Raw genomic sequence first — 16,340 nt, 5'->3', positions numbered from 1 at the left:
CTCGCGATTAATCGCAAATTAATCGCATTTAAAAAAAATTGTAACTGATCTTTTTCAAGTTCCAAGTTGTAATACTCTTATCAACATGAGTCAACAAATGCTTGCTTTATGCAGCCATTTAACACAAAATGCTCATGCATTGCAAATTTGCATCAAATTCAAAACAGTCATGCACAAAATAACTTAAGAAAATAATAATTTAAAACAATGAATAAAGTGTGCATGAAATAATAGGGGAAAGAAAACGTTAGGAACTTGTTACATTCACCCACACAAGGTCTGAGGACTCGCACCCCCCCTCTCTCTCTCACACACACTCTCCCAGCTCTCTTTCTCTCTTGCCCCTTCCTCATCTCTCTCACCCCCCTCTCTCTATATCTCTCTCACACACACACACACACACACACACACACACACACACACACACACACACACACACACACACACACACACACACACACACACACACACACACACACACACACACACACACACACACACACACACACACACACACACACACACACACACACACACTTCAGAAACAAACATAGTATCAATGAGAGCATCAATAATACACCTGAGTGAAAAATTAAGTAAAAAAATTTAATAAAATAAAAAATAACATTTCTTAAAAGTTAATCGTGAGTTAAAAAAAATAGTGGCGTTAATAGAATCTGGCGATAACGTGTTAATACCGCGTTATCTTTGACAGTCATAATTATTATTATTATTATATTTGTCTTTATTAAGCTATCTTAGAAGGTTACAGCTTTATAACACAGTAATACACTATATATTATTATACGTAGGGTGCAATAATAACAAGGTATAGGTAGGACTTATTAGGATCATCTTAGAAGGTTGCGTGTTTTATAATACACAGTACCTTCACCATGTTGATCTGTTGCTCGAGAAGTTCAGTAGAACTCTTCAGGACATCCAGTTGTCTCTCCTTGTCAGATATCCACAGGGAAAAGGCCTCGAACCCGGTTCCAAACCTCTCCCACTGAGTCCTCATCCCCTCAAGAGCCTTGACACTAGAACAACAGAAAGACGATTACTATTGCTACTTAAAAACATCAGACCACAAAATATAACATGCAACAGTAAGGGAGCGGCCACACTGATCCATCACAAAACAGATAGAGAACGGGGGGGATGGCATTGCTGTCCGTTGGACTCGTTAGAGTAACTAAAACACGTGGTCATTTTGCCGGCCCCCTAGCGGTTGATATTTTCTATCGGTGATGTCAAGACTAAGAGCGCCTCTTTTCTTTCCTAGACAGACAGTGACGAAGAGGCACTCAGACATCACCAAACGACGGGTGTAAGCACGGTGAAAATACCAACCACTAGGGGCAGCATGTGTTTAGTTAAGACTTTCATTTGAACCTGACGTAACTAAAGTGTTTCTATTGTTTAGTGTTATGGAAAATATTATGCTTCATCCTATTACATCATCTGTACAGCTCACTGGGCCTATTAGTGTGTACAGTGTACTAGACAGCATTTTCATAGCTCTGTTAAATACATATTCCATGTACAGCCTTGACTAGTTAATATAGTTAACTAGTATACAGTTTCTCAGACACTAGAGTGACAGTCTTAACAGTGTTCTTAAAACAACGACCAAGGCCCAGGACAGTTTGTCTTAGATATGACATGTCCAAGAAAATCACATCTTGTTCTTTTCTTGTTGTCTTCATATCAGTCTTGTGTCATACACGACAAAACCCCCTAAACCCATCTTTGTTTTCATTGTGTCATCAGTGTATTCATTTGTCATTTCCAGATGGTGTATTTAATTGGAAGTCTGACCAGAGCTCTTTCTCACTTTTCTGGTCTGAGCTTGTGTTACACTCGTCTCCGATTGTAAACGGAGGATACTTTTTCTGTGGCCACTATCTTAATTTTTCTACAGTTCACGGTCTTGGCTCCTTTTAAAATATTCCACAACATTAGTCTATTGTTTAGTCTTTATCTTACTCTTTCTTGAGGCCGGCCTCCACTTTGTCCACCTGCTCGCTGAGGGAGCGAGCTTGGTCCAGGAGAAGAGTCCTGTTCTGGGGTCCAAGCTGGATTTCTGTCGCCCTCTTCAGCAGCGTGTTCATATGGGAGGCCTCCGCCTCACACTGCTTCAGCAGGACCTGTTCAGCAGACAAGAGGAGGTCAGGCACCAGGTACTTTAGTAGGGTTAGGGTTACACTGCTTCAACAGGACCTGCTCAGCACACAAGAGGAGATCAGGGTAGGGTTAGGGTTAGGGTTAGGGTTACACTGCTTCAACAGGACCTGTTCAGCACACAAGAGGAGGTCAGGCACCAGGTACTTTAGTAGGGTTAGGGTCACACTGCTTCAACAGGACCTGTTCAGCACACAAGAGGAGATCAGGGTAGGGTTAGGGTTAGGGTTAGGGTTACACTGCTTCAACAGGACCTGTTCAGCACACAACAGGAGGTCAGGCACGAGGTCTTTTAGTAGGGTTAGGGTCACACTGCTTCAACAGGACCTGTTCAGCACACAAGAGGAGGTCAGGCACGAGGTCTTTTAGTAGTAGTAGGATTTTTGTTCAGTCATCACAGACAATATGCACAATCATTCAACAGTCTTTGATTTGAGCAGTGACTGAAAAGGTACAGGCTGAAGCATAATAATATGATAACTATATTCTTAACAAATTAAGACTCCAACATTTTTTTTTATACTAATCAGAATAATTATTCACGTTTAGCCTTAAAAAAGGCAATGCGGCCATCTTGAAAAAATGTGTAATGATGCATATGTAAATGTCCATAAAGGGGCCTAGATGAATTTAAAAAATAAAAAATAAATTCAATCTGCAATGGCGTCGTGTTTTAACGTGTTTAACATGGGAGTCAATAGGGAGGTTTTTTGTCCCAAGACAGCTGGACAGAATTCAGGAAACAAATGTGAAGTCAATCGATGGTATTTATTGCGAGGAACAGTCCTGGGCCCTCATTTATTAACGTGACGTACGCACGGATATGTGCTTAACCCGTGCGTACGACCATTTCTAAGCAAAGTGTGGGATTTATCAATTTGAACTTGTGCTTGACTTTGTGCGTATATTTAAGCACAGGTCGGACCATGCGTAGTTGGCGCCCGGTGGTAGAATATTTTTACAACGCGGAAATAAGCACTGACTGCGCTCCGCGTAACTCAACTCGTTATTATTTTGCGCATATATTGCAGAAATACGGGAACGTTTTGATTATATTTAAAAGGCTTTGCCATTGTTAAACGTAATAAGTGGAACCCCGAAGCTGTAAGCAGAATACAAGTCATATGAACACCCACGATATAAACGCATTGCAACGAGAACAGACAGAGGTTATTTGTTGAGTGTATGTGTATACAAAACCCTTGCAATAAATGTGTCTTAAATGAATGAAAAGCATACATGCTCTGGACACAGAGCATATATCGTGTGGGTGATATCATGACTTGTATTCTGTGTCAAAGCCTAAATCAAAACGTCCCCGTATTTCTGCAATCTATGCGCAAAATAATAACGAGTTGAGTTCTAACAAAGAACGTATTACATGCTGGTAGGCTGATAGAGTAAACTATGATATGAATATGATATGATATAAAGGTATACTGGTCCGTCCGCGAGGATATCGAGGACTCGAGTTGGGGGACCCTGATGTAAACAAGACAAAAGTCTTTCTCTGGTCTGCATCCCCTTAACAATTGTGTGTATTGAGCCGTACTGTATTGTACCCATTCTGCAATCTGTTAAATAACGTTTTCATTCATTCATTCAGCCATTAAATGCAATTTGAGAATATAGGCTAAAGCGACGGCCTATCTTTACGCTTATGTTTTCATAAGCGTAAAGATACAACAGCTAGATTAATGATCAAGTTAGTTTACTGTATACAGGCTTCGCAGGGCTGTGTGTTATTATATGCGCAAGTTACTGTTGCATAATGTAGGCTATGGGCTGGCTGCTATTATATGTACTTCATATAGGCTGCCTAATACCAACAACAAAATAGATTGTATCATATGCCTCTACACACATTATATTATACACATCATTATATCTTGGTTCGGCAGCGCCTCTGTGAACAATCTCTCAGAGTTTGCTCCATCAGTAATCAGTAATGTGAACGGGATTCCACTTGGTCAATGTACAGATAATCTGCGATGCGCATTTTGGCTGATAATGTGCCGGTGGCCGGAGTCTCATTCATATTCACTTAAATGCAGATCATAGTTATCCACTGAAGCCATATGACTCTGACCAGAACGGGCTCATGACGAGCGCACATAATAGGCATTAGAGCGCAGAGTTGTCTGTGAACTTGGCAACTTCATTGGATTTATTTATTCTCTAAAAATATCTATAATCATACGATTAAATATTGTTTAAAATAAAACGCTAAATACTATTATTCTGTGTGTCATGTTTCCAAATAAGATTGTTCACAACGGGAAATGCTGTATACGTTCAATTTGTTGGTTGGACCTCGGTGATCAATCTCGCTCTCAGTGAAGTCTCTCAGAGTTTGCTCGGGTTAGTCCACTTTTCCACATTTCATGGGGGTGTTCCATTACCGTATATGGTTAATCGGGGCGGTTCTGGTATGCAAATACTTAAAACAGTGCACAAGCTCAAACGTAGGATCAAAGTCATATTTATCAAGACAGGTGTGCGTAGGACCTGTGTACGCACGTGTGATAAGTCCTGTTTTTTTTGTGCGTGCACACATTCTAAATTCTGTGCTTACGTATGAAAATAGAATACTTTCTGAGAAAAATTGATAAATGAGGGCCCTGGAGACCACAGCAAGGCTCCAGAATGACAAACATATCATGGCTTAAATACTCTTGCAAGTTCCAAATGTAGCGAGCCACTGGTGATCAGACAGGCTTGGTCGTACTATATGGTAGTCTAAGGATGAATCTGGTTTGCTCCTCTCACTGGCCTGTGGCCGGAGGACCGATGGAGCCATGGATGCACATTAGGTCACACAGGTCATCAGGTCAAAGTATTCTGGGTGCCTGCCTGGGTGCCTGGTCACTCCACCCACTGGCACATTCCAGAGACCTATGCACCCAGAGGAGCTGGATGTAAAATATTAGACATTAACTTAATGAACTGAATAAACCTATCACTCTTGCCTGACGCACCAAGCTCCCGGTATCCGGAATGTAATACGATGTGTACCGACCTTGGCCTGGTCCAGCTCCACAGCCTGTAATACAGTGTGTACCGACCTTGGCCTGGTCCAGCTCCACAGCATGTAATACAATGTGTACCGACCTTGGCCTGGTCCAGCTCCACCGCCAGGCTCTCTGGGCTGCTGAAGTGCAGGTCTCTCTCCAGGGCAGAGCGGGCCTTGTGGACGAACTCCTGCACCGCCCCCTGCTGGCTGGCAAACTCCTGCCAGGCTGCCAAGGTCACCTGGGGATACCAACAACAAACAGTCACAACACAACAACAAACAGCCACAACACAACAACAAACAGCCACAACACAACAACAAACAGTCACAACACAACAACAAACAGTCACAACACAACAACAAACAGTCACAACACAACAACAAACAGCCACAGCACAACAACAAACAGCCACAACACAACAACAAACAGCCACAACAACAAACAGCCACAACACAACAACAAACAGCCACAACACAACAACAAACAGCCACAACACAACAACAAACAGCCACAACACAACAACAAACAGCCACAACACAACAACAAACAGCCACAACACAACAACAAACAGTCACAACACAACAACAAACAGTCACAACACAAATAATTTATTGGAGGCTTTCATCCAAAGCAACTAACTAAGAATGCAAGTTTTTTGCACTAAAATCATTACCACTACCCAGAGGACAGACTATGTCGGTGTGTGAGGAAGAGGTGAAATTAGGGTCTCTTTTTGTTTTACTATCTTGTCTACGAGGACGTAAGGGAAGTACTTTCTAGTCAAATGCCCTCCGTTTATCTCGATTTTCTTTCTGAATATGAACAACTCGAGCTTCAGGAAGGGACCTTTTTTTGTAGCCGATTTTAGTTGTCAAGCTTGAGAGAGAAGACAGAATACTTTGTTTTAAGACCGAGCTGTAATCCGTGTTTAGATAATGAAATGTAACGTGTAATGTAATAATGGAACACTGCAACAGTACTGTTCTTATAAACTCACAAGGGTTGGGTATTAAATAACTGTACTAGCTGTTTATTTTACTAACCGTTTGCCCAATTACTTGTTTTTAAGCAACAGTAGGTTGGAGGGTCTCAAGTCTTGGTCCAGTCAGACACTGCAGGTTCAAAGTCTTTGGATGCTCTGAACATCCTGTCTCTCTGAACATCCTGTCTCACTGAACATCCTGTCTCTCTGAACATCCTGTCTCTCTGAACATCCTGTCTCACTGAACATCCTGTCTCTCTGAACATCCTGTCTCTCTGAACATCCTGTCTCTCTCTCTGAACATCCTGTCTCTCTGAACATCCTGTCTCTCTGAACATCCTGTCTCTCTGAACATCCCGTCTCTCTGAACATCCTGTCTCTCTCTCTGAACATCCTGTCTCTCTCTCTGAACATCCTGTCTCTCTCTCTGAACATCCTGTCTCTCTGAACATCCTGTCTCTCTGAACATCCTGTCTCTCTGAACATCCTGTCTCTCTGAACATCCTGTCTCTCTGAACATCCTGTCTCTCTGAACATCCCGTCTCTCTGAACATCCTGTCTCTCTGAACATCCTGTCTCTCTGAACATCCTGTCTCTCTGAACATCCTGTCTCTCTGAACATCCTGTCTCACTGAACATCCTGTCTCTCTGAACATCCTGTCTCACTGAACATCCTGTCTCTCTGAACATCCTGTCTCTCTGAACATCCTGTCTCTCTGAACATCCTGTCTCTCTCTCTGAACATCCTGTCTCTCTGAACATCCTGTCTCACTGTCTCTCTGAACATCCTGTCTCACTGAACATCCTGTCTCTCTGAACATCCTGTCTCTCTGAACATCCTGTCTCACTGAACATCCTGTCTCACTGTCTCTCTGAACATCCTGTCTCACTGAACATCCTGTCTCTCTGAACATCCTGTCTCACTGAACATCCTGTCTCACTGACTCACTGAACATCCTGTCTCTCTGAACATCCTGTCTCACTGAACATCCTGTCTCACTGAACATCCTGTCTCACTGAACATCCTGTCTCTCTGAACATCCTGTCTCACTGAACATCCTGTCTCACTGCGGCTCCCTTGATCCGTCAACCAATGGGAAGAAAATCTACGGAAGGTATTACTGTTTATTTTCTAAATTAGAATCTAATGTGATCGTGCCTTCGCATGAAACAACAGTGACGTATTCCGTCAGTTCCAGAAGTCAGGGGCGTAGGTTCGGGGGGGGGGGGCACTTCAAGTGGGGGGGTCTGGCGGCCCTCCCCCAGGAGATTTTGAGCTTTGCACCAATTTATGGTGGAAATGTGTTTATTTATGTAAAGGAAGAGACAACATCCAGGAATATAATGGAATATAATGCAGTGAGGCTCTCAGGCATTCTGTACCGCTTTCAAATATGTATTCTCCTGTATTATTATATATAGTTACAGGTAAGAAGGATATATAAATATGTATTCTCCTGTATTATTATATATAGTTACAGGTAAGAAGGATATATAAATATGTATTCTCCTGTATTATTATATATAGTTACAGGTAAGAAGGATATATAAATGTGTATTCTCCTGTATTATTATATATAGTTACAGGTAAGAAGGATATATAAATGTTTTGAACCCCTAATTTTTTACCTCTTTTGTGGAGGGGGTTGTCTTTCATATTAGCTATATTTTTTGAGGGGGGGCAAATTTATCTCTTCTCAATAAACCTACAGTATGCCAAAAGTTCACCCTCCATCAAGACGGACACAGATCTGACAGAGACGGACCCAGCATCAGCCCTGTCCAACAGACAGACGTCGACGGTCAGACACAGTGGATCGATGTAGCCTGATGCTTGTGATGGACAGGACAGAGTAGAGACCTGAGAGAAACCCTTCTGATGCACTGAGCTTTAGAGACGTGAGCCTTCTTTACACGCTTACGTTTCTTTAAACGTTAGATGTCTCTACTGGAGAAAAGGTATTAGATCTCAACCTGTTGTTATCCCCAGACTAGTCGTCGGACCACATCAGTGACCACAGCTCCAGGTTTCTGTGAGAAAAGGAGGGTTGAAATGACCTGGTGCTGACCCGACTCGTAACCTTGGAGAAAATAACGCGAAGCTGACCTGGTATTTGCCCAGAGTGTTGACCATGGTAACCATTTCACACCTAACCCTAACCCTAACCACAACAAGAAGGGGTTCCATCATCTGTACACAATGTGCAGTTAGGCTCTCGGTGGGGAACGCTGGGAGTGTTTATTGTCAAGATACATAACTGCTAGGGATGTCCGATATTATCGGCCGATACTGGCATTAAAATGTAATATCGGAAATGATCGGTAATCTTAATGTAATCTTTAAATTTGTTTACATTTATTTAACCTTTATTTACCCAGGCAAGCAAGTAAGAACAAATTATTATTTTTATTTATTGTGAAAAGTATGCATAATGTTGTGTTAATTCCACGACAAGATATATGTAATGTTAATTACCTGAAATTATTCAGTTTGGGGGGGGGGGTTGATATCGGTATCGGAAATTAAGAGTTGGACAATATCGGTATATCGGATATCGGTAAAAAAAAGCCAACATCGAACATCCCTAATGACTGCATTTAGATAAAGTACATCTGTGGAAATCGATCTTGTACCATTCTATCCCAGGTCTGCTATGGCATTTTAACCCTTTCACTGCCGCACTACCAAAACGGTTAACCCTTTCACTGTGACAATACACAGAGGGTTAACCCTTTCACTGCCACACGACAGCCGGTTGTGTGATAGTAAAGGGTTAAAGGAACACGCCAACATTGTGGGAAATGCGCTTACCGACTTCCCCAGATTCAGATGAGAAGATAGATACCAATTGCCTCTCTGTGCGTTCAGTAGACTGCAAGCTAGCCTAGCTTAGCACAAATGAATGGAAGCGGATACGGACCACTAGCCTCGCTGTTGGCCAAAGAAACACCTCTCCCGGAGTTTTAAGCTAGGCTAAGTGGTCCGTATCCGCTTCCATTCATTTTTGCCAAGCTACTGAAGCTAGGCTAGCCTGCAGTCGGGTAGCTTTCTACTAGAACGTACAGAGAACAAATTGGTATCGATCTTCTTGTCTGATTCCGGAGACAGTAAGCGCATTTCCCATAATGTTGGCGTGTTCCTTTAACCCGCGTTTAACCCCACAGGAAGGTAATACTGGTTAACCCTTTCACTACCACACTACAGAAAGTGTTAACCCTTTCACTGCAACAATACAGAAGGTTACTCCTTTCACTGCCACACGACAAAGGGTTAACCCTTTCACTACCACACTACAGAAGGTTAACCTTTCACTACCACACTACAGAAGGTTAACCCTTTCACTCCCAAAGGGTTAACCCTTTCACTGCGACAATACATAAGGTTAACCCTTTCACTGCAGCGCGACGAATGGTTAACCCTTTCACAACCACACTACAGAAGGTTAACCCTTTCACTACCACACTACCGAAGGGTTAACCCTTTCACTGCAACAATACATAATGTTAACCCTTTCACTGCCACACGGTGAAGGGTTAACCCTTTCACAACCACACAACAAACCCTTTCACAACCACACTACAGAAGGTTAACCGTTCACTACTACACTACAGAAGGTTAACCCTTTCACTACCACACTACAGAAGGTTAACCTTTCACTACTACACTACAGAAGGTTAACCCTTTCACTACCACACTACAGAAGGTTAACCTTTCACAACCACACTACAGAAGGTTAACCGTTCACTACTACACTACAGAAGGTTAACCCTTTCACTACCACACTACAGAAGGTTAACCTTTCACTACTACACTACAGAAGGTTAACCCTTTCACTACCACACTACAGAAGGTTAACCATTTCACTACCACACTACAGAAGGTTAACCATTTCACTACCACACTACAGGTTAACCCTTCACTACCACACTACATTGTGGTAGTGAAAGGGTTAACCGTCTGTAGTGTGGTAGTGAAAGGGTTCAAAGGGGCAGATACAGAGCGCCCTGTGGACACTGAGGGGTACTGACCTGGAGGCTCTGCTCCTGTGAGTCCACGCTCTGCTCCATCTTGCTCAGGGTTAGGGTTAGGGCTATAGGATAAAGACCGCCCTCCTGTGGACATGGAGGGGTACTGACCTGGAGGCTCTGCTCCTGTGAGTCCACGCTCTGCTCCATCTTGCTCAGGGTGTGCTCCAGGCTCTGCAGGTCCTGCTGCAGACTCTCTCCCAGCCCCTCCTCCGCCTGCAGCTGCTGGCCGCGGGCGATCTGCTGCTGGACGTCCCTCCGCTTCAGCTTCAGCCGCTTCAGCAGTTGCTGGAGAGACCGGAGGGTGAAGAGGGACTGATTCATGCCTACAGTACTGCAGGGTCGGGCACCAAGAACCTCCCATCTCCTAACTTCCGGTTCCGGAACCGTTAACACATTCATGGCCAACCACGTATATATACGTGGTAAACTTGTTTTTGCTTTTATTGAGGATGAGGTTGAGGTTGAGAGGATGAGGTTGAGAGGATGAGGATGAGAGGATGAGAGGATGAGGATGAGGATGAGAGGATGAGGATGAGGATGAGAGGATGAGGTTGAGAGGATGAGGATGAGAGGTTGAGAGGATGAGGATGAGAGGATGAGAGGATGAGGTTGAGAGGATGAGAGGATGAGGATGAGAGGATGAGAGGATGAGAGGATGAGGATGAGAGGATGAGAGGATGAGGTTGAGAGGATGAGAGAATGAGAGGATGTGGATGAGAGGATGAGGATGAGAGGATGATAGGATGAGGATGAGAGGATGAGAGGATGAGAGGATGAGAGGGTGAGGATGAGAGGATGAGGTTGAGAGGATGAGAGGATGAGAGGATGAGGATGAGAGGATGAGGATGAGAGGATGAGGATGAGAGGATGAGAGGATGAGAGGATGAGGATGAGAGGATGAGAGGATGAGGTTGAGAGGATGAGGTTGAGAGGATGAGAGGATGAGGATGAGAGGATGAGAGGTTGAGAGGATGAGGGGATGAGGATAAGAGGATGAGGATGAGAGGATGAGGGTGAGAGGATGAGGTTGAGAGGATGAGGGTGAGAGGATGAGAGGATGAGAGGATGAGGATGAGAGGATGAGAGGATGAGGTTGAGGTTGAGAGGATGAGAGGATGAGGATGAGAGGATGAGGTTGAAAGGATGAGAGGATGAGAGGATGAGAGGATGAGGTTGAGAGGATGAGGATGAGAGGATGAGGATGAGAGGATGAGAGGATGAGGTTGAGAGGATGAGAGGATGAGAGGATGAGGTTGAGAGGATGAGGATGAGAGGATGAGAGGATGAGGTTGAGAGGATGAGAGGATGAGATGAGAGGATGAGAGGATGAGAGGATGAGGTTGAGAGGATGAGAGGATGAGGTGAGAGGATGAGGGGATGAGAGGATGAGAGGATGAGGTTGAGAGGATGAGAGGATGAGGATGAGAGGATGAGGTTGAGAGGATGAGAGGATGAGGTTGAGAGGATGAGAGGATGAGAGGATGAGGTTGAGAGGATGAGGTTGAGAGGATGAGGATGAGAGGATGAGGATGAGAGGATGAGGATGAGAGGATGAGGTTGAGAGGATGAGGTTGAGAGGATGAGAGGATGAGGTTGAGAGGATGAGGATGAGAGGATGAGGATGAGAGGATGAGGATGAGAGGATGAGGTTGAGAGGATGAGAGGATGAGGTTGAGAGGATGAGGTTGAGAGGATGAGGATGAGAGGATGAGGATGAGAGGATGAGGATGAGAGGATGAGGATGAGAGGATGAGAGGATGAGGTTGAGAGGATGAGAGGATGAGGGTGAGAGGATGAGGTTGAGAGGATGAGGATGAGAGGATGAGGATGAGAGGATGAGGTTGAGAGGATGAGAGGATGAGGTTGAGAGGATGAGAGGATGAGGTTGAGAGGATGAGGTTGAGAGGATGAGATGATGAGGATGAGGTTGAGAGGATGAGGGGATGAGGGTGACAGGATGAGGTTGACCGGTCACCTGGTGGACCAGCAGAAGCTGCTGACCCTCGCTGGCCGTCTGAGCGTCCAGGATCCTGGCCACCTCGCCGTGCGCCTCCTGCTGCCCGGTGAGCAGCTCGTCCAGCGCGGCTCGCACCTCCTCCCTGAACTGCACACAGTCCCCCACGGCCAGCACCATCTTCTCCGCCTGGGAGAGGGTTAGGGTTAGGGTCTGGACCCCAGACCCACCGCTAGGAGACCCCAGACCCACCGCTAGGAGACCCCAGACCCACCGCTAGGAGACCCCAGAACCCCCCGCCTGGACCCCAGACCCACCGCTAGGAGACCCCAGACCCACCGCTAGGAGACCCCAGACCCACCGCTAGGAGACCCCAGACCCACCGCTAGGAGACCCCAGACCCACCGCTAGGAGACACCAGACCCCCCGCTGGGAGACACCAGACCCACCGCTAGGAGACCCCAGAACCCGCCCGCCTGGACCCCAGACCCACCGCTAGGAGACCCCAGAACCCACCCGCCTGGACCCCAGACCCACCGCTAGGAGACCCCAGACCCACCGCTAGGAGACCCCAGACCCACCGCTAGGAGACCCCAGAACCCACCCGCCTGGACCCCAGACCCACCGCTAGGAGACCCCAGACCCACCGCTAGGAGACCCCAGACCCACCGCTAGGAGACCCCAGAACCCCCCCGCCTGGACCCCAGACCCACCGCTAGGAGACCCCAGACCCACCGCTAGGAGACCCCAGACCCACCGCTAGGAGACCCCAGACCCACCGCTAGGAGACCCCAGAACCCACCTGCCTGGACCCCAGACCCACCGCTAGGAGACCCCAGACCCACCGCTAGGAGACCCCAGACCCACCGCTAGGAGACACCAGACCCCGAGCTGGGAGACCCCAGACCCACCGCTAGGAGACACCAGACCCCCCGCTGGGAGACACCAGACCCACCGCTAGGAGACCCCAGAACCCGCCCGCCTGGACCCCAGACCCACCGCTAGGAGACCCCAGAACCCACCCGCCTGGACCCCAGACCCACCGCTAGGAGACCCCAGACCCACCGCTAGGAGACCCCAGACCCACCGCTAGGAGACCCCAGAACCCACCCGCCTGGACCCCAGACCCACCGCTAGGAGACCCCAGACCCACCGCTAGGAGACCCCAGAACCCCCCCGCCTGGACCCCAGACCCACCGCTAGGAGACCCCAGAACCCGCCCGCCTGGACCCCAGAACCCACCTGCCTGGACCCCAGACCCACCGCTAGGAGACCCCAGAACCCACCCGCCTGGACCCCAGACCCACCGCTAGGAGACCCCAGACCCACCGCTAGGAGACCCCAGACCCACCGCTAGGAGACCCCAGAACCCCCCCGCCTGGACCCCAGACCCACCGCTAGGAGACCCCAGACCCACCGCTAGGAGACCCCAGACCCACCGCTAGGAGACCCCAGAACCCACCCGCCTGGACCCCAGACCCACCGCTAGGAGACCCCAGACCCACCGCTAGGAGACCCCAGAACCCCCCCGCCTGGACCCCAGACCCACCGCTAGGAGACCCCAGAACCCCCCCGCCTGGACCCCAGACCCACCGCTAGGAGACCCCAGAACCCGCCCGCCTGGACCCCAGACCCACCGCTAGGAGACCCCAGACCCACCGCTAGGAGACCCCAGAACCCACCGCTAGGAGACCCCAGAACCCACCGCTAGGAGACCCCAGAACCCCGCCCGCCTGGACCCCAGACCCCAGATCGCCCGCCCGCAGGTCATTAGGACAGCAGACTCGGTTGGCACTTTTAAAAAACAGCTAAAAACGTACCTTTTTAAACTAGCTTTTAAATGATCGTTATTTTATTGTCTTATTTCTTTTTATTTCTATTATTTTTACTTAAATATTTTATCATTTCTATCATTGTTTTATGTTGTTTTTATAATTTTATTTGTTATTTTACTGTCTATTTACTGTTATTGTTTACTGTCTAGGCCTAGGGCGTAGCTGAAAAAGTGCATCCGTGCTCAGAGAACCTACCCTGGGTAAATAAAGGTTAATAAAATAATAATAATAATAATAATAATAATAATAATAATAATAATAATAATAATAATAATAATAATAATAATAATAATAATAATAATAATAATAATAATAATAATAATAATAATAATAATAATAATAATAACTAAGGTGACGTCCTGTGAGTGGACTCACCTCGGTCAGAGAGGCCAGGAGGCCCTTGAAGTCTGTGGAGAGTTTGCTGAGAGTCCCTCCCTGCCTCTGGGCGTCGACGTCAGCGCAGATCTCAATCAGCGCGGCCAGACGGGCCCTCAGCCAGCCCAGGTTCCCCTCCTGGAGCTCCGCGTCGTTCCTCAGCTCCTGGGGACGGCAAGGGAGAGTGACGACACAGAACCTGTGTGTGTGTGTGTGTGTGTGTGTGTGTGTGTGTGTGTGTGTGTGTGTGTGTGTGTGTGTGTGTGTGTGTGTGTGTGTGTGTGTGTGTGTGTGTGGGGGGACACGACTTACTGTGATGGTAGCCTTCACCTGGCCATATCTGCTGGGATCGTTGGCTCTGTTCCTCATCATTCTGAGCTGACTCTCTTTAGAGATCAGCCAACAGGAGAGCTCAGCGTACCTGAGAGGAGAATCACACCCCATTAGAGCTCAGTGCACCTGGTTCAAGAGGAGAATCACACCCGATTAAAAGCTCACCAGACGTCAGGATGGAAGCCAGAAACGTGGACCATATCGGGTTCAATCATATGACTGCAGTAAAACGTCTGGGTCCTATACGTCAAAGTCCCAATCCGTGATAAAAAAAAAAAAACATCATCCCAATGTAAATGGTAAAAGGTGCATTTATATAGCAGCGTTTATCCAAAGCGCTTTACAATTTGTTCTCACATTTTTACCCGTTCACTCACACATTCACACACCGACGCCGGTGGCGACCGTACAAGGTGACAACCTGCAGGGGTTAGGGGTTATAATCAGTGGCGAATCCTCATGGAAGCCAAGGGAAGCCAGGCTTCCCCATTAAAATATGAATATGAAATATGAAAAAAAAGAAAGAAAATTATATAGTTTACAATCATAATCAAAAATCATTATTTTTCATCTCTGTGTTATAATTTTTTTTGAATTTTCTCACTCTCTCTACACTGACTCACTGAGGCAGGCTGGCAGTCACTGTGCTCAGTCAGTCACTGCAGCTCAGGCAGGAGGGGAGGAGGGGGGTGTCTTTCCCTAGCTTCCACTAGTGCACTGCAACCCTGCCCAAGCCCGACGGGGCCCTACCCGACCCGACGGGTTCGGGCTGGGTAGGGCTTTATTTTTAAATAAATAATTCGGGCTCGGCCGGGCCGGGCACCGCCGTTTTTTTTTTTTTCATTTTTTTTCTCTCTTTTTTTCTCTCTTTTTTTTCATAACTAGGGTTATAGGATAACCTTCGTTTTCCTTAAGTTTCGTTTTCTCTTTCGCGCAAGCTGTCATCAGATAAACATTTGGATGTAATTACCGCAGCACGCAGGGAGAACTCAGGGGAGAACTCGAGGGAGAACAGTGATGACCCTCAGGTGGATTGATGAACAAATGAACCGGACCGAAGTGGCATTGGTTGTGTTGGAACATAGCCAGTTGGCGAACGTTTTAATTTGTTCTTGGATGTATGTAGCCGGTTGGCGAAGTTTTGTTAACGTTGTTCAACGCGTTGCTGACGTCAACAGCGAAGTGGTGAGTCTGATGTTTATTATTTGCTGGGTGCTGCTGCCCTGTTTTGTTGTGCTTTGATTATGTTGCTCTGCTCGAAATCTGATTTCTGTTTGTTTGTATAGTGACTGAGTAGGCTATTGTGTTGTGTGTGTGTGTGTGTGTGTCAAAGAAGATTCTATAGCCTTCAATAAGTTTTACGAGGCTGTCTAATAAGCGAGCACTGGGACGGCATTCTAATAAGAGCGAAACAGGCTATGTAAATGCTTCTTAGTTTTCAGCGTGATGTGTTATTTAGGCAGACCTATTGGACATTTTCGTTTTTGTTTATTTATTAAGTTCATATAAAACCGTGTTTTGAATATTTAAAACAAATACATTTTTATTTTTATTTTAATAATAATAATAATATTTTTTTCTGGTTTTCACGCAGGCTAGGGCTTAAAATATTATTTACAGTCGGGCTTATTTTC

General features: G+C 46.3%; 1 protein-coding gene across 1 annotated transcript in view; it reads right to left on the bottom strand.

The window, feature by feature from the left end:
- Positions 1 to 16,340, bottom strand: part of syne1b (spectrin repeat containing, nuclear envelope 1b) — a gene marked incomplete at its 5' end in the record, with an annotated part of 448,744 nt that overhangs the window by 312,784 nt on the left and 119,620 nt on the right. Inside the window, 7 exon segments of the mRNA XM_084310306.1 lie at positions 890 to 1,040; positions 1,990 to 2,150; positions 5,296 to 5,436; positions 10,318 to 10,494; positions 12,185 to 12,352; positions 14,374 to 14,538; positions 14,686 to 14,794. Of these exon segments, the coding sequence (XP_084166432.1) occupies positions 890 to 1,040; positions 1,990 to 2,150; positions 5,296 to 5,436; positions 10,318 to 10,494; positions 12,185 to 12,352; positions 14,374 to 14,538; positions 14,686 to 14,794 (1,072 nt within the window).

This window comes from Notolepis coatsorum, assembly GCF_963971535.1.
Source record: "Notolepis coatsorum genome assembly, chromosome: 3".
Lineage (NCBI taxonomy): Eukaryota > Metazoa > Chordata > Actinopteri > Aulopiformes > Paralepididae > Notolepis > Notolepis coatsorum.
The sequence above is the reverse complement of the archived record's forward strand: the minus strand, read 5'-3'. Positions and strand labels throughout refer to the sequence as shown.